This window comes from Lepisosteus platostomus, chromosome 24 (assembly GCF_059453375.1).
Source record: "Lepisosteus platostomus isolate fLepPlt1 chromosome 24, fLepPlt1.hap1, whole genome shotgun sequence".
NCBI classification, from domain to species: domain Eukaryota; kingdom Metazoa; phylum Chordata; class Actinopteri; order Semionotiformes; family Lepisosteidae; genus Lepisosteus; species Lepisosteus platostomus.
Window position 1 is genome coordinate 13,403,917 of NC_142634.1, and position 25,218 is coordinate 13,429,134.

Consider the following 25,218-nt stretch of genomic DNA (forward strand, 5'->3'; position numbering starts at 1 on the left):
CTGCGTGTGCACACAGCCTGGGAACACTGCAGCGCTGACAGGAGAAATTAACACTGTCCTCGCAGGAACCGGAGACACTGACATTTGGGGCAAAGCCAATTAATAAAACTGCAAAGGAACAAGTAGAAGGTTTATTCCTCGCTGAAAGGAGAAGAAAGGAAACACAGACTTCTAATGCGCTCTATTCATTTGCAGGTTTCGACTTCACACCTCTCTGCACCTCTCCTGAGTGCCCACTCTGCCTCCTCCACACTCCCGACTTTTGTTCTCCTGTGCTATATAATGTCTGCCGACTTCCCTGTCTTTCTCACACCTGAAATGTTGTGTTTCCTTTCTTCTCTTTTCAGCATGGAATAAACCTTTACTTGTTCCTTTGCACCCTATGCATGCTGATGCAGCTCCCCACCTGAACTACTTCGACTGCGGTCTTATTAATCTGAAGAGCAGCAGGACCTCGCCAGACAGAACAGAACTTCCCCTCCCTCTCTCCCCCCTACAGCTAGGAATGATTCTAGTCTCGAGAACTGTACTACAGCTCTAGCCCAAGACACCAGCTAATACCTGTATTGATTCATTACTAGAGCTACTGAGGAATCCCAAACCGCATCTTAATGCTCCAACCGATCCAGCAGTCTTGCACAGTATTGCTGTTCCTTATGGCAATGAACATTCTGGAACCACAGGGCCGCAGGCATTATTACAGCTAAAGACTTAGCAGGAATAAGGGCTACAATTGGACCACTCAAGAATGTCATTACTGCAGGTAAAGGCATACACGTAACAGGTTGAATAGCATTAAAACATAAGATGCTGCAGATGCACCACAGAGGAACAGTTTTGATCTGTGGAAAATGAAAAGGTTGTCTTCATCTGGAGTGTTGTACCAGACTACTATAGTGCAAATGCTAAAATGGCAGTGAGCCATGACCAAACCCTGGATGGTGAGACACAGGGACGTAAACCTTTGATTACGTACACTTAAACTTTATCAGTTTATTTGGCTGATTCATGTCAGAAATACAACACTACTGATCATTGCCTTAGTAAAGGTAAGTCGGAACTGGGCACGTCTCTCATATACAGTAGCTCTGAATACAAAGAACTCCTTCTAAAAATTAATCAAAAGCACATCCTCCCTGAATGCACCCATATGGCATGCTGTATGATCAGATAATCATCACTTTGATAAAAGTTATGGAGAGCAACATAAATGCAGGGCCCTGTGGGAACAGATAAACTCAGGTACCTAGTAGTGTGTGCAGTCCTAGAGATAATTCACTACATGCAAAGTAAAGCTGATTTCAGATCAGATCAGTGTGTATGTATCGTTGATAGCTGGCAGTGAAAACCCTTATTTCAATAAAGAGGTCTTCAGAACCCACATGTGCTGTAGTCTCTGTGCAGGAACTTCTAAAACAATGACTGAAATGGGAGGTCGCAGCAGTGGAAGAAAGGGGTAAGCTTTAGTGCAGCTGTGTGGTCAGAAGGGCTAAATCTCGAGGTGGCACCAGAAGGTGTTCAGGAACCGTGCAGTTCTGCATTCCGGAGGCACAGACAGGCAAGGCTGAACCTTAGGAGATGGAATGGCCAGTCAGCCAGCAGCCACAACGAGCAGGGAGAGGGAGTGTGCACGAGGATAAAGAAGGGATTTATGGTAGGAGGGAGGAGAATTGCTCAGAGTGTTTGGGGGAGGGCAGGAACGAGAGACAGACAAGGTGAATCGCGCGAGCTTTGGGTGAGCTGGACTGCAGGTTCTTCAAAAAAAATCTGTTGCATCCCTTTAACGTTCTTAAAACGTTCTCAAATTGAAGACATGCATTCAATTGTTAAATGGAATTGCAACAACAATGGAAATAATGATGCAGAAAGGAGCTGTTTGCTTTGTTCTTCTCTACAACAACAAAAAAAACAGCAAAACGTATCTTTCCACACAGTGACCAAGGCATACAGTGGTCACAGATGTGTATTTCAATCAGCAGTAAACACAGACTCCAGGGCAGGGCTGCAGAGGATGTGGCAGTGTGTTCCTGTGTTGCCACTCCCTTCCCCTAAGGGATTATGGGATTGCAAAACACAGTGGGCTCTAAGGCTTCCTGTCACTGGCCTGATTCAGCAGCCCCCACGCTTCCATTGCGTGCCATGTCAGGCTTACTGCACTGCTACCGTGAAGCACTACTAAGGGGAGCCTCCGTCTTCAGCTACTGTGTGGGCAGATCTGGATTTCTCTAGAGTGAAAATCAATTAACACCACGGTGATTTTATTTGACTGCCAGATAAATACAGATCCGCTACAAATGAGAGTTTCTGCAAGGACAGGTTCAATTGGGCAGCTTTATCATGTCCCTTGGAAGCAGAGCATGAGCTGGTCTTGTGAGGTCTCCGCTGTGTGTTTTTTATTCACACAAGAAAAGAAAGCAAAAGAGTTCAGCTTCTACATTTCCCCCCCATCATCCCTGACCTTGTCCCTCACGCCATGCCAGTCCTGCTGGAGTCACTTCCCTCCAAAAACACCGGCTTCCTGTCACAACCACCTCTCTGACCCCAGTGACATTCTGAAAGGGGAAACAAGAGGAGAGAACATAGAACCTGTGCCATCTTAACACCCAACCCTTAAGTTGGCCGAGGTCCTGCAAGGTTCTTGCTTAACCCTTACACCTTCCGTTTCGGGAGAAGGCAGGGCAAAGTTTATTTTGCTTAGCTCACTCAATAAACAGGAGTATCAGCAGGACTTTAGGCCAGAGACAAAACTGCATGCACCACATTCTAAACCGTGTTTTTATTTCATCCTCAGTTGTCACCTTCTGACACTGTAGTGTATGAGTTGTTATCAGGGACTACGGTGTGCTGTGTAAAGATCTATAATGGTCTACATTGCTTTCTTTTCTTTGGCTCAGAGGAAAGAAATGGAAATGTAGCAGCAACTACAATACATCTTATTCTAAATGCCTGTGGTTTGCAACTACTTCCACCTGACACTGCCTTGCGTTTCTGCTCCTGTCTATTCTGTGCTGAAGTGACCACATTAAAGCACCAGCCCAGCACTGCTGCAAAGGGTGCTTTAGGTACAGGGTACAGGTGACATGGTGGTCCAGTGGTGATCAATTCCAAACCTGTGCCCACTGCTTGCCAAAACAGGCTCTGGCTCCCCCACGATCCTGAACTGAATGAAGCAATTAGAAAATTAATAGATTGTAGAGAACAGCACAGAAAAAGGCACACACGCAATAAACCTGGGGCCTATCCTAGCAAATGCATAATGCGTACATTGAAGAACACTGTATAGATGCCACCAAAGTTTGCTAGACTGCTCCAGGTGGAGGGCTTAGAGACAGGCAACAGGCATTCTTCACTGTGCAAATCAGTGCTGGAAGTGTTGAAAAGGCTAGGCTTGTTTTAGTTTCCTGCAGATACTTGTCTGTGAAGTGATGCCAGGTTTCCCCATGCGCTGTTAAATTAAGAGTTTTCATCAGCACTGGGCACAAACATCTGCATACAAGTTCAGAAAGTAAAAAATATCACAAGAGGAACCAGAACTTGTGAGCAGTTTTGACAGCTTCCAAGCACGGTCCATTGGACCACAGCTGCTACAGATCCAGTGTCATGTCTCCAACACGGTACCAAATTTGGAACAGCTCCACTACGTGGTGTTTGATCAATGTGCATTTGACAGCTGAAAAGAAAATGTGAACATTCATTCAGGATTTTTTAAAGACAGTGCAGCACTTTTAGGACATGTGCGAAACTTCATTTTGCAGACTTCTAAGCACTCATCATGCAAAGACACCACTGTCATGCATTTCCAAGACCACAAGTGCTCTGGAAGCCTGTGTCAATAGATGCCAAATGTTCTATCTTTGTTGTTTAAGTGGCCAGCTGTTCAACAGATTTTCAGTTTTGTGCCTATCTGTTCAGGAGCTCCTCAGGAAACAACAGAGTTTTCACTGGGTAGGGGGACTGTTTTTCGCTGTAGATACTGCTACAGACTATTACTCATTAGAAGAGACCCTGTAAAAGTCATCGACATAGGTCATTTTTCTCAAACCCCAGTATAGGCTGTGACAGGGCAAGTCAATTCATATCAAAAGGTAAGAGCCATTCCATTTTACAGCCATTGCAATACATCTGGAATATAACAAAACTTAACAGTGTAAATTATACAGATTAGATTTCCCAATGAATCAGTTTAGCATGTGGTTAAATTTATCCTAATTGTACCACTGCAGTGGCATGATATCTGTATATTAAATGTTCCCTAATATGTCTGGCTGCTGGTGCAGTTCAGATGTTGTGCTATCAGTGAACTAATCTCCGTTATCGCCTTCACATGTTTTCAGGCAGCACACATTCTCTTTCCATTCACAGGCTTGTGACAGGAAATTAAATACACGTCCTTTCCAAGTTCAGCCGTTTATCCAGCATTGCCTAAGTTAGACTAAGCTCAGCCAACAACTGACGAAAATGGGCAGAAAACCTCAGCAATGCATTGTACATAGACCAGCCACATAAGTACTTGCCTATTTTGCACAGCGTGCACCCTTCATTTACCAGCTGAGCACCACCCTGACGGACATGTCCAACAGCCTCCCTTTAAGAACAGAGCTCGGGGCCTGGCTCAACACAGAAAATAACATCACAACACCCTCAGCGTCAACCCGTGCAGGTCCTGACCCCCTGACAAAGCGTGACGTGAGGAGGAGACACAGCCAAACGAGCCCTCGTTTCCCTATCCTGCCCTCACTCTCGGACATCAAGCAGGGCCGGGTTACGAGGAGGGAAATGGGGCATGGCACCGTCCGTGCCTCACCTGGAATTCCGGAGGCCACTGCTAAAGCCGTCGAGAAACAGGCCGAGACACCCGGGACTCCGTGGTGAAGACGGAACCTGGAGTTCTCATTACAGAACAGAGCTGGAGGAGGCCGCACTGGATCGGCACAGACCTCGTACGGCACGTTTTTCTCACTTTCAGCACACAGGAGCAGCTCCAGAAGACAAGAGTTCTGAAGACCATCACCTGGCTTGATAAAAACAACAGAACAAGACCGTTTATCAGCGGTCCAAAGGAAGAGCCGAAGGTCAGACACTTCTGTTTCCAAAACTGTTTCAGAGGGCTTAGATTGTGGCATTAAAAAAAATGAGAGATACACTTTTACGAAAGTATTGTAATGTTTTGTTTGAAACAATGCTATTCAGGACTTCATACCATTCATTACAGATTGGTCATCCAAATTAATAATACTTTATAATCTTTTATTTTTTGCAACGGTATACATTTTCAAGTGTAAGAAAACCTCATCTTTGCTTTCGAATGTGTACAAGAAGATCCACCCTCAGCTTACTCAAGTGTTGATTAAATACAGCTCAGAGACAGATCCCACCTGACAGAGTTCAACTCAGGAAATTCACAAGTAGAAGGTTATCACCACCTCTGCCACAAACCCCCTGTGAGTCACTGTGCACACACATAATGGCGTGTGTTCACATGGGCTGTATTTTTACAGCTTCCACAAACTTTGTGTAAAGTGCAAAGTAGACTGCCACATGTTTCCCTGCCAACAAGAAACAGCTAACAACTGCAAGAGACTTTTTCTGCACTATAACAAAAATCGGTGGTTTATTTTTATGGATGGTAAAATCTTAACTGCCTTCCCAGCTGATGCGGATGTCGTTCATTGCAGCATATGATCTCCACGATTCAAAATGGCCAAATATCCTCCAAGGACTCCAAATTCCTGGGTTATTAACACCCAGGCTAAAAAAAGATCACTTGTGCTTCTCTCAAGTGGGAGCTTAAAACATGTGGAACCGTCGAGTGTGCCTTCTTTGTGCTGTGGTTGGGAAACAGGATGAAGGGAGAAGTTGAAAATAACCTGCTTTCAGGGTTAAATCCCTGCGAGTACGGTTGTTTCTTGTCAGATGACAAAAGCACTCTGCCATCAGGCACATTAAACGTACCACAACATCACACTCCGACCCCTGTCGAGGTCAGCCTCACGCCTTGAATTCTGTACCTCCTGCCTCTTTAGCCTGAAACATCTACTACACAGCTATAGAGCTGATACACTGTGACAGGCCACACGAGGTGGCTACAGTTTGGACAACGCTCACCTTTTTACATCGGCCCCCTGAAGGGCTCTCTAATGGCTCCCAGTCCCGCCCAGCAGAGCGCTAAACAAAATAAACAAGACGTGCTCAAGCGCCAGCAGCATCCATCTGTTCGGCTCGCAGGGACGCGCCGGTAACTTTCACAAGACAATGTTCCCCTTCACTTTCTTTCCACAATAAATTCCATTAGCCAGAACACTTTCCTCTCTCCGGAAGCCTCCCCTAAAACCCAGGAATGCGTATTCCTTGGACGATAAAGTACTGCTTTTAAAGGGGTCACATTCCGAGAACTCCAAATTTTTTTAGCCAGGAATGTTCTTCAACAGGCAGAGATTTTCTCTGGGTGTTGGCAAGAGAGACTTCATCCCCACAAAAAAACTCTCAGTCCCACAAAGCATACGACCCTGGACTGCAGCGTCACCTAATATATCTAATATATCTGTATATATACAGATATATCTGGATATGTGGGGAAATGAGGATTTAAAATGGAAAAATAACCCACACTAAAACATCACAACATTCTAAGAAGTATTGTGATAAATGACTGGAGTTTCCATAGGCTTTAAAGTCATGATTTTAATGAGAAGGGAATCCAATGTATTCAGATATCACATTTTAAGCATGCCTTAATTAGTGGAATAACAAGAAGTGTCTGCATGCAGGAAAAAAAAGCTTAAGATTGGGCTGCAACGATAAATGCCTCTAGTTTTAATTCCATGCAATTTACAAAACAAGAAAAACCTCGGAAATGAATTGACTGGAGCCTTCCAAATGGTGGAACTGGTAAAGGAGCTTAACCAATGGCATGGCGATCTCTATGATGACTGGTCTGAGCCTGGGTCATGCCAAGAGTTGACTATCACTGGGTTTTCCCAAATGGCAAGTGCCCAAGAGTTAGTGAAAGCAGAGCGTGATTAGTCAGCCAGGGTGCCAGCATCATAGCGCCCCCTGCAGCCTCACATGTGCTTTTGCGTGTCGCTGTCAGTGAGGGACACGCGCCTCCTCTGATTGGTGCATGTGCTCCCCTGGGAGGCTGTGTAGCCTATGACAACTGGCTTGAAGGGGGGGCGGGGTCAGAAGAGCCCCCCAACACTTCCCCATTCTCTCCTTTGTGCGATAGTGGGGTCTGTGGCTGTGAGCTGAGACCTGAAGAAAAATGCAAGGGGCTGTTTCAGCTTGGGTAGGTGTAAAAGAACTAAAAATAGTTGGTTAAAAACTTAATAATAAAATTAATAACCTTTTTCCATAACATGATCCAACTTGTCAGCTCTGTAACATGCCTGAATTTACAAATGTTTACAGATCAGAGGTGACTATTCAGCCCATGTAATGAATTTGATTTCAGTTCGGTTTACGTTTTAATAGGCAGTGGAGGGTAAAACAGAGGAAATGCCGATGGCCCTGTGCATGGCAAGAAATACGTCTGTATCAGCTCTAACATAAAACAACTGGAACACAAGCAACCACCAAAAGGTCTTCTAACCATCACAAGTGTGTAACATTGTAGATGCAGGCACTATTCTCCGTGTACTTTACATTACTGTAGCTCGGTTTCGGGAAGACTCTCAAGGCAAGGGCAAAATGAGCACGTCAGATTCTGAGAGGATTAAACACGGCAGCAGGACACCCGTGCCTGGGACAGTGACACCCTAAGATGGAAAGCACCAGGGGCGGTTCGCCTGCGACCACTTGAACTACAGCAAAACAAAAAAGCAAACAACCGAGAGGCGGGGAGAGGAGAGCCTGCTGGCGAATCAGGCCGTTAACGCCTTCCAGCCAATGAAGAGGCTTAATTAGAAGCTGTCTGAAAATGATAGGCCCGGGGGAACGCTCCACACAGCTCACGGCCATGGCAGGGCGGAGCGAGGTCTGGCGATTCGGCACTGCAGCGAGACAGCGCCTGCCCCTCCGTGGGGGCGCTCGAGCGTTACCGCGCAACACGGTCACCGACGGGGCTCACCAGCAAGACTGGGTCCTCCGATCAACACAGGAAAACGAGGAAAACAACCGGAGCCAGGTCCGGAAAAACTCGACAACAGAGCTGCGGTCCTTTACCATTACACACAGCTGCCCTGACGAGCAATTCGTCCCAACACTGATTACCCTCTCAGATGATTTTTGCCCTGTGCATGAAGCCTCATTCCTAGCGCTAGCCCTGCGCCATGTTAAAAATGTGGTGCGCTTAAAAACGGACACCAAGGTACTGTGGCAGGAGCAAGGATGATTTGAATGACTTGTGGTAGGAATGAGCAATGAGTGTAGCAGACAGGGAAAATGTTAGAGTGGAGAGAAAGTACCTCCAAACCTTCCCAGCCTCTCAGCCGCTGAGCCACTGAGGTTGACCCTGTTCCATGCAGGCCTCTGCCAACTCACTGTCGCTGCACAGATGAAACAGCAACACCGAGCTCAGATAAAACAAGCGATCCCCACCAGTAGCGCGTGCGCCTTTTCAGATTCCAACTGGCATAAGCTTCACAAGCAACCATCCAATAAAAAACCCCAAACAGACCATCAAAATATGGAACAGCGAGAGAAAAGAATGAAAATAAATCCTCCACATTAAGCAACGTTAAACACAGAGAAAGCATTTTGACCTTGATCAAAAATGATTACAAACCCTAAAGAAAAGAATTAATTTGAAAATTGTTTTCAGATTCCCTTGTACAGTCACACAGAATTTACAATGGTATTCACTAATTAATTAAGTGTATGAAATATTGTTATAACCATACTTCATTACCAATATATGTTTGATATCAATTCAACACTCACTCATCCTTGAAAGTGCTCATTAAGATTGCTTGTAGCAGTGCATAAACTAAAACGGTGTTAGTACTTATTTCTTAAATCTGACTTTTTGCGCATGCAATTACTTTTGAAGAGGTCCCATCATTAATTAAGCACTGCGTAAAATACATCCATTTTCTAACAGCTTCATCCAAATCAGGGCTGCGGGGGAACTGGAGCTCATCTCAGAAAGTAACAGGCACTAGGAGGGATACACCCTGGACTGGACGCAAGGCCATCTCAGGGCACACAAAGACACACACTCTCACACCAGGGCAATTTTTCCCAGACGCCAATTGACCTACCAGCAAGTCTTTGGACTGCGGGAGGAAACGGGAGCACCCGGAGGAAACCCACACAAACACAGGGAGAACACATACAAAATATCCCACGTGCAGAGCTGAACCGAGGGCCACCAATACTAACCACCAATAAACAGATAGCATTTATTATCAGTTATTATCTATGAACAACTTTTTATGTCAAATGAATGGTGCCAATATTTATATCAGTTACTGTGAACAAAAATTTAAAAGACATTCAAGCCTAATGGGCTAACCGTTGTGTGAGAAAATGAATCAAAGCCTACATATGAATTACATACGCACAGCTGTAATAGATTTCAGAGATTATCTGCATTAATAACTAATATTTTGGGAGGATGTTAGCAGTCATAGGCACAGACTGAAAAAAAGCAGAAACACAAACGAGGCCACAATTAGAAACGACTGTGAAGTGCGTCTGAAAACTGCGAATTAGAGGAGATTCTTTACACAAAGTGTTGTGGGAGTCCGAAACATGTCTTTCAGTAAAAGGCTGGATGAGACCCAAGGCTCAATTAGCTTCTAACTGCCTGAATAAGAATGGCCTCTTGTCATTGTCATCCTTAAATTTGGGGTTGATTAATGAGCAGTCAGTGATGCAACCTAATTTGCTTCAGCTATAGTGAGGCAAATCCATAAATCAGACCGCGGTAGCACTAGTAAAAGTACTTTGTGTGTTATAGGTTATTAGCATAAAAATCGTGTAAATCTTAAAATTCTTGGTCTTTGTTTTATGCCTAACTTAGGGGTGCGTGTGCTATAAGCATTACAAGTCGAATATTGCATTGCCCGCGGATTGTCTGTGTAAGCATTCACAATGCCCACCACTTAACTGGGGGAAAAAAAAAGAAAGTCATTTCTGGTCTCAAGCACTGTAATTACCACAAACGAAGTGAACCTCAGTTCAGCGAGTAAAGGCACAGCAACGCCCGTGCTAAAACTAAAAGACCCCCCTCCCCTCCCCTCCTGCGAGAGCGGAAAACAACGAATTGCATCGTTATGAATCGGGAACACATTGACCAACAAAGCCATCACACCCCAACACTGTTTCGCTTATGGCAAAGCAGTGTTCACAATCTGCTAGCAGTGCAAGCAGCCGTCGGTCACGAGTCGCCGGACAGGGGGGACTGGGCAGACGGCAGCGACGACGACCCTGTCAGAATAACACAAACGCGGTACAGCTGGTCACCAGCATGCTGCACTAATGGAGAACGGGCTAAAACACCAGTCTCCCCACCGCAGACTTTCAAATGCGCGTAGTGTGTAAAAAACAACAACAACAACAACAACAACAACAACGACGACGACGACGACGAAAGCATCAGTCTTCGTCAGCGCACCAGCAATATGTAACACACAAGCGCATGTGAGACCACAACCAAACCCATCCAAGAGCCTCTCCGTGAACCGTGCGCAGCCAGAGAAATCTATTTAAAACCACCTCGATGCGTGTTCCTCCTCCGCCGTCTTACCTTAGGACTTGCTTCTCTTCCCCGTACGAAAATGGGTCGCACGCTGATGGAGGAGCCCCGTGTTAGGATTCCCCCGTCGGTTCCCCGCTGGAGACGTCAATCCGTGACTGCTGAGTGGGTATCCAGTAGTTACTTCGCCCTAACGCCGACAGCCCCGACCCAAGCCCTGAGCCCACAGGACAGGACTGCCTTGACAGCGAGAGAGAGCACTCCTCGTCGCTAGAGCGTCCTCTCGCCCTGGGATCCGCTAGGATCGCTTGGAACTGTGGGATATTGACTGAATAGGAGGTGGGCAGGTTTCCTTCCAACATCCTTTGTGTTCCCAGCTGTACAACTTCGCTGTACGGACGCGTTCGCCAATGTGGAAAAAAAAAAGAGCCGACTTCTGCGAATCCCACGCTGAAGGACGATCCCGATCTCACTGCTTCCGCCTGGAGATCCCTGCCATTGCACTTTTATTTATATAATTTTCTACTTCCATTTGAATCTCTGTTTGCGGAGCTCATTGGATGCAAAAATGCAGAAACCCTTAAGGAAGAACTGTGAGCACTCGGGTTTACAGCATCGGTTTGCAGGTCACAGGTGCTGCCAAAATCACTAAAAGAAATTCAGTGCAAGAAACGAGGAGCACAGTACATACAGTAGAACCGATTTTGACAATTCTGAATCCCAGATAATAACAGTTGTCTTCCAAAATATCACCGTTCAAGAGGTGTATTCGACTTACGATTTTCAAATCCTAAAGAAGATTTTCATTACCCTGCAGTACTGTATGTCTAGCTTTAAAAGTTAAAACACGTAAAAGTTAGTTTTTATTGTATGTGGAACTGTACTGAGGCACTCTGGGGGCTCGAGAACATACAGTAAACATGGGGTGGGATTGGATTGATCTCTAAACTGATAGCTGTGGAAAAAAAACTGTATGAGGGATGTCTCAAACTGAATACTTTGAAGAAAACGCAGCAGGAGTTATTTAGCTTTGATCTGTAGCTGTCCTGTTGAGATTTGACTTTACGATGTGGAAAGGCTCTTTTCTAACAACATACCTCTCTGATTATGATGAACACAGATGTAAGCTGTAACTCCTTAAAAGCACTCTTACCTTAAAAAGTTTTAAAAGACATGTGCAGTTGTCATCATCCTGCGCCATCAAGCCTCTTGCGCACAAACTTTTGTAAGCTACAATCAATACACGCACGTGTAAAGTGGGGTCTCATTGCTGAATTATGGAGCTTTCAACTCACTTTAACACTGTTGGACCCATCTAATTCACAAGAAAATGGATTTCTGAAAAATCAAACATCCATCCATCTTCTAACTGCGAACACAGAACATACAAGCTCCACACAAATAGCACTCCCGGTCTGGAATTGAACCAGGAGCCCAAGTGTTGTGGGGCGGCAGTACTAATCACTGTGGCACCATGACACCCCAAAATTTTGAGATTATTCCTCATGTCCAGATGTTCTGTTCCTCAGAGTAAAATTAATTCAGGCATTCAGACAAACACGTACACCTTGCTAGTAGGATTTCCAGTTAAATCCTCTCATATTTTTTAAGAACGCGCAATACTTTGAGAATTCAATTCAAAATGCTACTTTGATGGCCTGAGCCGTATTATGAATTTTCTTGTTGTGTTCATCTGTGGATAATGTTTCTTGCGGACTGGCAGCAGCTTTGTCAATAAACCAAAGAACGCATTTTTTCCATGAAATGGAAATTTGAAACTGAACCTGGCCTAGGGCTCCTGTTCGGTTTGTCACTCTTCCAGCTTCCCATTCTCTTGTTTTGAGCTGGAGAGCTGGAGCAGCAGGGAAGGGTTTTGTGAAAAAAGTGGTCAGATGAATGAAAGAGACCCAGTGTCAGAGTTACATAGATACAGGAGTTTTTATTTAACATTTTGTGTACAAACAGTGGCTACAAATGCCTTCAGAACTTTTTTTTTTGTCTTCTGAATACAGTATCCCTTTTTACAGCTACTTGATTAGAACACAAGATTAACAAAAAAAGGAAATAAAAAATTAAGCTAATCTTTTATCTCCTTAGCTGGCCGGTATGTCCCATCTCTTCAGATAGCAGAGCTTTAACATAAAGTATGAAACGTCTGAAATAACCATTTACATGAAGATAACAGTAGGACCTGGGCCACTGACTACAAGAGCATCCTTAACACAGAAAGCAAAAACACAGATTTGCATTTATCTGACAATCAATCAAAGTCGTTTTTTTTCTCCTACACATTATATTTTAATATTATTAATTTGATTAGCATCTCAATAAATTAACCCATAACCCTGAATACTTGCAGTTTCTCTGGACGATGGATGTGCCCACAAACCTAAATGAATCTCAAAGGTTTTTCATTTTATTCTCCAGGCCACCACAATTGTTTTTTTTAATCAGCTTGGGCTTTTAAAACCTTTTGTGGTAGTAAAGTAATTCTAAGATGCTTCAAAGATTTGCATGTCTCTCTAGATCTGAGAAGACTGCGTATCTTGCCCTCTTTAGGTAGCTGGAATGACAAAAAATTATATTTTCTAATACTATAAAGGTTTGCCAGTGAAATGCAGAGGCAAAACGGATTCTAACGGATTTCGACTGAACAAAGGAGTAAAAATGAGGGTGAACATTTGGTTTTTATTTCTACAGAGGTGGCTGAAACTGAAGGACTGACTTCACAGTGTATCGCTGAAGCAATTCTCTAACAGCAGTTCAGCTGCGCCCGATGGTTGGTTGTTGTTAAAAATCATTCTAAATACTGAAAGCTAGACTGTACTGTATAAAAGCAGAGTGGAGCACAGAACTGAATAATCTCCAATGAAATATGATAGAATAGAAATTTCAAATAGTCATGCCATGTCTTTATTGGCAGTCCTTTCCATTTCCTGCATAGTTTTTTTTTCACGTTCATCTGTTTATTAAGAAGCATTTAAACAGCTCATTTGAACTTTTAGAAGAATTGCATCAGAGGCATGAAGGAGTGCCATAAATGCTACCTGTCAGGGCCTTTGCAACAATTAACAATGTGACGAAGCACACTTTTGCTGTTCTTGGTGATGGCAGGTGGTGGCAGGATCTCAGATTACTCAATTTCTTTTTTGTAACTTGAAATACAAACCCACCGCTTTTGGATTTGGATTTTTGCCAGTTGTGTGTGTTTTAAACATCTCAGCTCACAGCTACGAACCTCAAGTCCGTGGTGAGAGGAGGAAGAGGAAGTGTAGGCAGACTCCTCCCCCCCAGCCCTCGAGCCACCCTGCTCAGCCTCTAATTGGAGGAGAGGCGCGTCCCTCACCAGCAGCACCACATGCCTGTAAGGGCCTGGGAGGCCAGAGGGGTCAATGTGTAGCTGAGACCCGAGAGCCCAGGCCAAGTGATCCCACCTTACCCAGCCATTGTGCACTGAAGCTAGGGGGGAATGCATAGCACAGTAGGCATGATATTACTCAATTTCAGCTAATACCCCTCTCTGTAAAAATAAAAATCAGTTACACGAATGAGTTTAATTAGCAACCTAAATTGCAGGCGTTAATCTTCAGTACTAGAACACTGATGAACAGGCTAAAGGAAAACTAAAAATAAATTAAATGATAATCTGAACATTGTTCAAGCCACTGACTTCCAAAAAGAAAGCAATTAGAGGTATACTAGGCGATCTGTACTCTTGAAGGAGCAAAGTATAGAGAAGAGAAGTTATTAGGCCAATATGTCATGTAAGTATATTTTAAACCAAAGCCTTCGAGGTACAGTAATATAAAAAGTTCCAAGATCATGTCTGATCTGTCCTTCCTTGTCACATGGAGAATAAATATTTGCATTACATATTTCCTTCAATGTTTAGATTCTTAAGCAGTATTTCAATAGATGGTGTTCCATCCCTTCAGTAGCACTCAAAACGTTTCATTTCCAAAAGAGATGATGGTGACAGGCTGCCCCTATTCCCTATTAACTAGGACGCATACAGGACAAGCCCTCCGTAGGTGGTGAGCTGGTGTTTGAAGAATAGGCATACAGAGGGAAAAAAGGCAGAATTGTCTATTAGTACAACTTCACTGCACGTCACCAGGGATCTCACACCATTACCAACAGGACAGTATCTAGGGTTGCCAGTTTTTGTCCACATTTACAAATATGACTTAACATTATTTAACTCATATGTCCTGCCCAAAATATCCAGCTTTGGGTAACAAAGCATAAATCAGAAATTATTGATGGGTTATGTAACCACAAGAAAAACTAAATCAGGAAAAGGCAATAAAAAAAAACAATTTAAATCAACATGCCTGCATGTTAAATAATTACTACAGGTATTATCCTTGTAATATTGACATCTTCACATGTTTTAATTAGTAACAAAATAATTAAGAGAACGTTTCTTGTTTTTCTTCTTGACGACACGGCCCGTAATCTGAAATTTTCTAGAACGTCATTTGAACCAAGCATGGGGAAGCAAATTGGCACATTTAAGATATTGCTATTGAGTGTAGCAGACTGCTCCTCCAAAAAAAAACATTACAGATACTCGGAGCTGTGAGAAACAGAAAAAGGCAGCAAGAAAATAACAAGCATCCTTGTAATGAAAGCAGCCAAAAAACCTCTCTTAAAGTGAAATTATGTAGATTGAATATTGTACTTTCTTGTCACATATTGATAATATTGCTAAAAAGTTCTTACTTGTCAAAGCAGTTCACATCATAGAAACAATCTGGCTTGGCAGATGGCTTCAATTACTTACATCATTTTTAAAGAAATTCGTTTTATACCCTGAAGGTGTGTGGCCAGGAATTATTTTCTATGATCACGGAGATGGTAAAACATGAGGCCTCAGATCTGCAGAGTATGGCACAAAGTCATCGCCTAATTCAACTACGGATTGTATTGCATAGGAAAAACACTACAGTAAATCACGGGCAACGCTGTGCCTGATAAGCTTAAGAGTTTCACAAAATATTATTTTGGCCAAGCAAGGGGTTAACCTTCTAATCTCCAGTGAAGTAGTGATCTGTCCCGGGAATTTTTTTAAACAGATTTGCCACAGGGACCAGATTTGGAAACATACTGTAGAGTAAATGTGTGTCATTATTTATTCAATTTAAAAAACTGACAAGTTCCGAATAGCAGGACGCAGGCATCCAACACTGCCTCTTATTCCCACTGGTCTAATACAACTGGCGATGCTAATGCACCTGTCACTTGGGATACTCATTCCAAGAGTTTCACAAAATATTATTTTGGCTAAGCAAGGAGTTAACTTTCTAATCTCTAGTGATCTGTCCTGGGATTTTCTTAAATACAGGGAGCAGATTTTGTGAAAAGTCACATTTAGAAGATTATTTTTCATAAATTTAAAAATCACATTTAGTCAGAAGAGTCATCTGTATTATTATTTTTTAAATGATAAATGATGTAATTAACCTTATAAACAATATTCTTACTAGTTGTGCATTATTATCCATGTGTTTGTACCAAATAAAATAAGAGCCCCATGTGGGATAATTAATTTTTTACTTTATGAATAAGAGACAATTACATACTTTCACCTCTGTTTCCTAAACGGCAGTAATGAAGGTAATGCAGTGTTTAAATAATTCGAATAAGCACGGGTTTCAAATTATATACATATGTGTGTTTAAAAGCTGTGCTTCTAATGAAATCTAATAATAAGCTGTCAATATCATGGGGCAAATATTGGAGAAGCTGAAATAATAAGATAATGATAATAGAAATCTGAAAACATAACACCAAACTTTCACCTGATTTTTTTCCCTGTCAGTCACCTAGCACAGTGAAATAATTTATTTTAACATAAGTTACTTCATTAAATTAAGAAAAGGACACCTAAATGGTACAGACACATTAAACACCTGTCATTAACTACAAAGCAACGGTACACTAGGATGCTTCTTTCACAGTAAGCCTTGCTTTGCAAAGGAAATAAATGCAGCTCTTCAGCGCAGAGCTAAAGTCCTCACAGGCCCTGCGTTACTCATTCTCTAGCAAACACAACAGCATGTAAACTTCTGATTGTAGCTCCTGTTTGTTGGCTAGGAGTCCCATACGGGACTGTCTTTCAGAGAGAAGCTCTGACAGAACTCTCACGCTGAGTGATATTTCAGCTTTATACTGTATATCACTCCACAGATGTACATGTAGGCTTTAAGTCTCTCACTTCGTTAACCATTTGGGACTTTTTGTCTGCTTGAATGGGACACAAAGTGTAATTATAAGCAAGCTTCAACAGTGACCTCCCAAGTAAAGCAGTAGCTCCAGCACTTCAAGAACACTCCACCAATCACGTATCCAAGACCATGTTCACAAAGCTGCACTGTCTGGACTCTCAGGTTCGGCTCTAAAGCCTTTTCACTCCTTCACCGGCATTTCTAGTGAAAGGTAGTTCACTAGAAAAAAAAAGGCCAAGCGTGAACACTCATGACTGAATAATCTGTCCTCCAACACAAGAATGAATATATAATATACAGACACAGCTACCGAAGCAAGAAAAGTGAATGATCAAAACTACTCAAAGAAAACATCATAATATGAGCACTGGTGGACAGTTTATAAGTGTGCAACAGCTCTGAAAAGCACAGTGATGCTCGTATTCTCCTACTGCCATTTCCGATTTCAAAATTAAATGTACATGTTTAGTCTGTCTACACTTCAAGACGTGAACTCAGATCTATGTCCGACAGAGGTGTAGACGTCTGAAATGAAAGAAAAAGTTTCCTAAGTATTGATTTTCTAAATGTACTGGTGTCAGACAAGACATGAACTGAGGGATCAGTAAAATGACGCACACTCAAAGCAATGCTGTGTCAAACTTCTCATCTCGTTCCTGTGTCACTAGCGCCCTCTGGTGGTTATGTGACACACAGACGTCAGGTCCTTAAATTTCTTCACCTTGCACAGTCAGCCGCAGACCGCACTGGCCTGACAGCCATAGAAATCTCACACAAGTGTCCTCTTTTCTGTCTTGTGAAAGTTCCAGACGGCTGGAGGTCACACACAGGGAAGTGGGATTCGGAGAGCTGGGCTACACCTCAGTTGAAAAGAGGATGCTCTGCCGTTTGCTGTCGGGCGTGGGGATAGTTTCCAACTGAAGGAAATACAGTAAAACCTGGACCTGTTCACAGAACGAGAGAGAGAATAAGAGAAAATCACTCTGGGTGAATACAACGCATCGGAACACCTGTACCATTCGTGCAATCTGCCCTTCACTCCTGAAAATATTACAACACATCACAAAACTCACAATCCCAGCCAGAAAATAGGTACCCAAAAATATGGTTTGATTTGTGTGCTCCGTTTGCGCTGAGGAAGAGAGACACCTGTTGTGTGGAGAGAGCATGTGACATTTCAGAGCAATTGGAAGGCGGGAGTAAACATTGTCAAGCAGCCATTGTACTACAGTACGTATTAACAAAGGTCATCTTTACGTGGGTTCTATTACATATGTAACAGTCTCTCTCATAAACACAAAAAAGTATGGTAACATAAGAGACTGACCAAGACTGTACACAGATTATAAAAACCCTTCAAGAATGATTTAATGCAGAGCATTACATTACTTCAGTGTGTTTCCGTTTGCTCTCCGGAAATTGCCTTTTTCCGTATACAAGGACTAAAACTCTTTTCAGACCTTTGCTGACCTGAACTGTGAGTACTTGCCACCCTACAAATGTGTACAGAGCAGTTCTTGAGTTAACCATAGGTTCTTCTGGAAAGTGACCTGGTAACAAAGGATTAAGATAACTGGCTGAACAGCATCTAGCAAATCTGTAGAACAAAGTGGACTGACAGCGCCCAACCAGCAACAGGTCGAGCACTTTTGCTCAGACGTCAATAGTTCACTCTAGAAACCTAACATGACCTAAAGGCAGGTGTCTCACATTTCACTGTAGCTTTCACTGAAGAAGGTTTTTGCTGTGAATCACTGTGGAAAAAATATAAGCAGAAAAAAAGCACAGGTACTGTACCTGTGACATGACCTCCAGTGACCAGCTGTCACTCATAGTAATTGGCTGCGTGGGATTGGCTGGAATCTTGCTGTCCTTCTCAGAGGGGCGGAGCAAGGTAGGTCCAAAGACTGTGGCCAGATTGTGGAGAGACATCTTATTGATGCCTTCCTTTTCAGCCACTCTGAAGGGGAGGAAGAGAAAGGCTACGAATGTCAGAAATTCAAATCGTGATGTTCTGGATGTACATTGCCCCAGCCTTGTCAACGAATGTAGCACTTTAAGAAATTGTGCATAGTAATTTTAGACTCCTAGCATTATACAGTATTTTGCAATGCACTCTTCAGCAGGTATCTCGAGCGCCGATTTGGGGAAGGCCTGTTTCTAAAGAGTTGCGACATCTGTAGTTTAAGATCCACCCTCTGTGATGACACCTTATTAATGGATTATCATGACTCTACAAACTGTTTCATGGCAATGCACACAGAGAACAATGCCAAGACTGAAGCACAGCTCGTGCATTTAGCAGATCTGAACAGATTTTAAGAACATTTCCGAACAGATTTAAGAACGCGTGACATGAAGATTCAGCAGGAGCACTTTACCTCTTCAAGTGGTCCAGTAAGAAGAGGAAAGTGACGAGGTTTGGCTCAGGTAATGACAAGAGCAGGTTTAGCATGCAGCTCTCCTTGGCCACACTGTCAGACAGGGCTGGAGGAGAGGAAGGACAGAGTGAGACGGGGTCCCGAGCAGAGACGTGACCATCAGCTTGATTTTCCGGTCCTACAGTAAGTGAAAATCCCAAAAATCGGAAAAGTACTCCTGATATTTATCACGTATGCAAAACTCTTAATAATCATCATTAAAACTCTTTAAAGGCACAAAAACAAAGAAGTGAACATTTTAATACTGACCACTTTAAAAAATGCTGTATCACTGAATCAAGTTGAAAAGTGTGAAAACAGGAAAGACAGCTGGACGAGATCCTTGGATCAGTTACTGTATTAACTACCAAATGAACTACATGGGCTGAATGGCCTCTTCTTGTCTGTAACTTTGCTTTTCTTCTAAGAGTTAATTGCCTATAACTGTATATTTAATATTTTACACAAGCTTAATCAAATATGTAATTGTTAAAGCTTAAAACATACACTACAGTGAATATTATCTACTACGAAAAACAATGATTAAATACATATGATTGATATACAGACTGAGGCAGGCAGCAGAGATGGATGAAATATACTATCTAAATATCTCAAATTAAAATAAACAATTTCCAGTTTTTCCTAGATTCTGTGGGTACAACATTGGTTCCTGTCTGTATGCACAACAGCATTGGCAAAGACAACATTTCCAATAAAAGGCTCAAACTCAAAATATCACATTATATCTAGATGGTCTTACTGTATATATAAGTCTTAGCTGTTGGTGGGAGCTGGGTGGCATAGTGGATAAGCCTCTTGGCTCATGACTGGAGGGTTGCAGGTTCAAGTCCCAACTGTGGATACTGCTGCTGTAGCCTGAGTGAGGTGCTTTACCCCAGCTGCTCCAGTCACCCAGCAGCATATCCTGGGGGTAGGCTCTGTGATGGACTGCCGTCCCATTCCAGAGGGAGTGTTATTATTTCAGTTATGCCGCGGAAACAAGAATACGTTGTGGTCCAGTGAGCCACTGTGGCTTAAATCTGATCCACCAACACTGAACCAGTCAGGTGTCTCTGGCTAACCCCGAGTTTGTCTGTTGCCTTCAGTGACCCGCTGCGGGAGAAATGCACAGGCAGGCCGCAGGGACTCACCGATCCCTCCAGCGAAGTTGGGATAGAGCTCGTCAGTGAAGAGAGGCTCAGGGAGCTCCCGGAAATACAGCTTCAGGGTGCCTGCGATGGCGTTCACATCCATCTCGCTCATCATGACGGACACGTCCTTGTTGTCTGCGCACACACAGGGAGGGAGGGCTGAGACCCAACAGTGCAGCAATCTCTACAGTCCTGTCCTCCAATCAGCACTGAACCGCTGATGTGCTAATGACAATGTGACAATGTGGTGAGGCAGGAGCTACAGATTGGGTGAGTTTTAAACACCAAAAAACAGACAATTCCATTTTTTTTTTTCAATCGGAGCCACTTAATTGCGCATTGAGCCATCTCAATGAAGGTGACCTTTTAAGAAAAATAAAGTACTAATAGCTAATGAGTAAGCAGGGGAGTTACAGCCTTTTCTGAGATTCATAACACAGGAATCTGTCATTCTTTCCACCAGAACCATGCTTTTCTCCCCTTGATTCCTTTAATGTTAACTCCAGAGACAGGCGTTGTGCGGTGCTTCACCACACAACTGTTTTGCACAACATGTAACAAAAAGCACGCTGCTTGAGGGATATGTATTAATTAAGACAAAATGTCAAAAGGGAACTAAGGAGAACATAGAAGATACATCATCTGAGTCTGACATTCATGTTTCTCTTTTCGAGCGACAGAGTTAGGACCTCGGTTTGACGTCTCATCCAAAGGCCGACACCTTTTTACAGTGTAGTGTCCCCGTCACTATACTAACACCTCTACCAGAAGCAACCTTAGTTTTTCCCAGGAGGTCTCCCATCCAGGTACTGACCAGGCTCACACCTGCTGAGCTTCAGCGGTTTGCCAGTTGTGAGTTGCAGAGTGATATTGCTGCGGATGGGATGCCTCATGCAGCACTGGACAATCTTCTGCAGAGTCATGGAGCCCAGGAAGAAGAAGACGCTACTTACTGGCATCAAAAGCTGCTTTTAAGGCCTGAATGTCCGTGGCCACCCCCGACACCCTGTAGATGCCCACTTCCTCCATGCCTCGCCTCTCAATCTCCTCCACGCACTGCCTCACAATGTAGGGCACCTTCGACCTCTCTCGTCTGGGGAGAGGAACAGACACAGCCTCACCACTCCTGACTACTGCAGGCCTACTAACTCTTCATCCTGTTCCGCATGTGAAAGGCCGGTTTGGACTGCGCCTGGCCCTGGTCAATGCTAGAACAAAGGAATCGAGCTGACGGTCCACCACCAGAGGTGAACAGACAGTGTGGCGGAAATGACACGAGCGCAGCGGTGTTTTTGTGTTTGTGTGTGGTGCCTGTGTAAGCCTGTGGCTCAGTTTGTAAATACTCAGGTCAGCTGAAGTTCAGATCATGGTCCTGTTACTCCTAAAAAAATACTGGTGTGAAAAATATTCAGTCAAAGACCATTCTGATTATGGAGTGGGCATATTGAAGGAGATCCCTGATCAGCACTGGTGAGTTTACAGAACATGTTTTACAGTGCGTTACAGAATGTTTACAGTACATATCGAAGCAGGTTATTAAACACACTTCAGAACAATTACAATTTTATGACTGCAGATGAGCAATTATTAACTCATACCCTGAGATTCATTCTTGAATTGGTAATAATGTTGGTAATTTATCGTACTCCCTGTGGATAAATTATATAGTACTGTTCTTTTCATGATGATAACCTGAAACAAGGACATGTTAATCTGAATGTACTGGTTACATCTCTTTTCGTCTAGCCCACTCGGCAAACTAGCCTTCAGTTCTTCTGGATGAAGCCTCCTGAAGAACTAAATAAACAAACCTTCCACAGGGACCCTTCCTGAACAAAACCTCATTACCTGGTATTAATGCTAATTGAATTCAGCCTCTGCGTCCTTGCTGAGAATGATATAAACCCATGTGTGTTACTGCTATTGAACCAGTGTTTCAGTGAAGCTTAATGGTGCCACTCCATCTGCTAGTGCCTGGAAAGCTATGTTTTACTGCATATTATTATCCCACACTCAGAAAATTAAGTGCATATATTCGAGAGGACCTTGAGCACAGAGAAAAACAACAATGCATAAATGAAAACCTTTCATAAAGGATACCAGCACTGCAGAATTGTATGGTATAGGCTTACTGTATGACTACAGTCATTTTTACATTTTTACATCAAAATGTGTCTGCATTTAAAATCAGTTGGCTCTGCCATTGTGTAAGATCTCAATAAAAAATATTCTTCAACAGAAAAGAGAAATAGACACGATTAAGGCATAGTGGTGAGGATACTACACATTTAGCGATTCTGTGATTAATATTTATAGTGTGCCTTTACTTTCTTATTGGGCATTAACTGGTTACTGAAGAACATGTCAAAGTACAAAACAGCTTAAAAAAGTGGGAATTTAGTATTTCTTCTGTCATTATCCCCCAACTAACTCTCAGTGTGTGGTGAGTGACACTGGGATACTAATAGGATAACAGGATGAGAAGCTCAGAAAACCTGCCACACACACCAGTGTGGCTTGAGAAATGTATGTACCACTGATATGAGTTCAGTGACTGACCAGCCTCAAGAATTAAGCTTTTTAATTTCAATTAAAGAACCCATGGTTGTAAATGCTGGTGAATGTATTAGCACGCATCTTTGTTTTCTACTGAGGTCTGGGACAATATTGGCCAACTTCCATTTGGGTATAAGGTTACTTTATAACCAACCAATTGTGGCCAGTTACTAAGTTCCTATATAGAGGTAACACATCAAACGTGGTACTTTGGCACCTGAGCCTCCACAATGAGCTTTTTTTGATTCTGGTGTCTGAAGTTTCTTTTGGGTTTTACTTACTTGGTCACTACGGCGATTTTAACCCCAAAGACACCCGTCTGCTTCCGCGAGGGCATTCTCTTCAAGCTAAATTCCCGACTGGTGAACTTCATGGACAGTTTAACTTCAATCTAAACAAAATATGGTTGTTTGTATAGTTAGAAATAATTCAAACAAATCACTGATTTCAACTTTTTAGTTCCTGAAAATGACCACCTCTCTATTTAAAAAAAAAATCTGAATTGTAACTTTCCAAGTTCTTTTTCTTTAAATATCTCACAGTTTCCAAAATCACAGGCTGTTACTTGGCCTAATTTGGAGCTACAGCCCTCATGCCAGGATGTAAGAGCTGAGACCACCATTCACACAGCCACCCTGCACTTCTCTAAATGACATCATTGCACAGTGAGAACAGCAGATTTTGGCATCATCTGGGGGATGGATGCAGCTCTTGCTGATAATGCTCGAAGATCATGATTCCTGGCCAGCTCTGTGGCAGGTCAAGGGATTCCCATCCCCTTCAATCCCACCTACTGTATACCTACAGCAGCCAGCTAGGTTTCCACTTCAGGAATCCCAATGCAGTCAGCTAATGACATAACCCAGATTCCAGCGATGTCTTGTACTGCCTTCCATATATGGGCTTTCACCTGGTGAGCACAGGAAATGTCAGGTCTGCTCAGGTGACTCACCCCATTCATAGATATCACTGTTCTCTGCCAGTCTTTCCCCTGCAGGCTCTGAGGATCCAGCTGAATAAAAGAGGAAGGGAGAGTCAGTCACAGAGAACAACTGAAAACCAAGCTCTTTCAGAAACTCTCCATGACATTTGACACAGGCAGCAGTAAAAACTATTAAAAAATCACCATAAAGCCTTTCTGCTTTACAGCATCATTTATCTTATTAATAATGTAGGACTACATGTCAATATTTGCTTTTTGAAACGGGAAAAACAGGAGGAGCTTTGTAAATACAGTAGAAATCTGCCCTTTTTATTGACCGCTGCAATGAAATAGAACTGGCAAATAGATGAGAGAATGAAACGCGACCCCGGTGGTACAGACCAATTAGAGGAAACTGGCTTTAGTACTGTAAGACAGTAAGTCTCCTTTCGAGCATGTTAAGTAGTTCAAGTAGGGAGCTGCGTCAGCATGCGTAGTCTGCAAAGGACCAAGTAAAGGTTTATTCCCTGCTGAGAAGAGAAGAAACACAACACAACGTACGACACCCGAAGAAGGCTCCACAGCCGAAACGTTGTTTCTTCTCTTTTCAGCAGGGAATAAACCTTTACTTGTTCCTTTTGAGCATGACTGTCATCTGTTTTACCCCTGCACTGGAATGGCAGTTTATATCTTAACCTATCTGATGTGTGACCATCATTCAAGCAGAGCTGTGCATGTGCTTCTTTGTGTTTCATTTTCCTCCGGGTGTAGTGTCAGCCCTGCTGGCTTTTGAATTTCCAGACCACCAGCAAACAAACCCTTATAGAGGTTTGTCTGGAGAGATGAGGTGTGAGCCCCTTTCCACCTCCATTATCTACAGCAAACACCATCTTTCACAGCAAGCACTCCTCGTCTAGGAATCCATCTGGTTTCCCCTCCATTATTTACATTCCACAAATACGCAGAGAACGTTGTTTCTGAGGTAGGAATATCACACCATGTCTCTTTCCCCAAAGTCAGTGGGGCACAACACTGGCTGAGAAAAAAACCTTTCCCTAGAAACAGCTGCTAACCAAAAATAAAAGTTTTGTGAGTGGCTGCCCCTGTAATATCAATGACAAGAGAATATAAGAGAATCTGGTACTAACACACCAGTGTAACAGGTACAAGACAGGGTTATAAGAGCATCAACCTGCCAGGTCTCTCAGTAACAAACTCCCTGTGTTCAAGGAAAGGTTATGCGGTACAAGGTTAGGTAGGTCTGATGGTCATGTTCACATTGTCTGTGCAGATTAGGTGC

The 25,218-nt window shown here is 43.1% G+C and overlaps 2 protein-coding genes across 5 annotated transcripts in view; both read right to left on the minus strand.

Annotated features, from left to right (window-relative positions):
- specc1la (sperm antigen with calponin homology and coiled-coil domains 1-like a) overlaps window positions 1–11,024 on the minus strand; it is a 73,115-nt gene extending 62,091 nt beyond the window's left edge. Inside the window, exon 1 of the mRNA XM_088618607.1 lies at window positions 10,688–11,024. The gene's annotated coding sequence lies outside the window, so the exon portion shown is untranslated. The remainder of the gene's footprint in view (window positions 1–10,687) is intronic.
- A 1,531-nt stretch (window positions 11,025–12,555) lies between these two features.
- Window positions 12,556–25,218, minus strand: part of LOC148641723 (breakpoint cluster region protein-like) — a 117,600-nt gene continuing 104,937 nt past the window's right edge. For 2 of the 4 annotated variants that reach the window (XM_088618496.1, XM_088618495.1), the window contains exons 17-23: window positions 23,949–24,008; window positions 23,278–23,387; window positions 21,394–21,533; window positions 20,441–20,575; window positions 19,248–19,425; window positions 18,664–18,826; window positions 12,556–17,810 (exon numbers count right to left, since the gene is read on the minus strand). In XM_088618496.1, coding sequence (XP_088474622.1) covers window positions 17,721–17,810; window positions 18,664–18,826; window positions 19,248–19,425; window positions 20,441–20,575; window positions 21,394–21,533; window positions 23,278–23,387; window positions 23,949–24,008 — 876 coding nt within the window. In that variant the 3' untranslated portion in view covers window positions 12,556–17,720. The remainder of the gene's footprint in view (window positions 17,811–18,663; window positions 18,827–19,247; window positions 19,426–20,440; window positions 20,576–21,393; window positions 21,534–23,277; window positions 23,388–23,948; window positions 24,009–25,218) is intronic. The other 2 variants (XM_088618498.1, XM_088618497.1) reach the window with 1 other exon arrangement.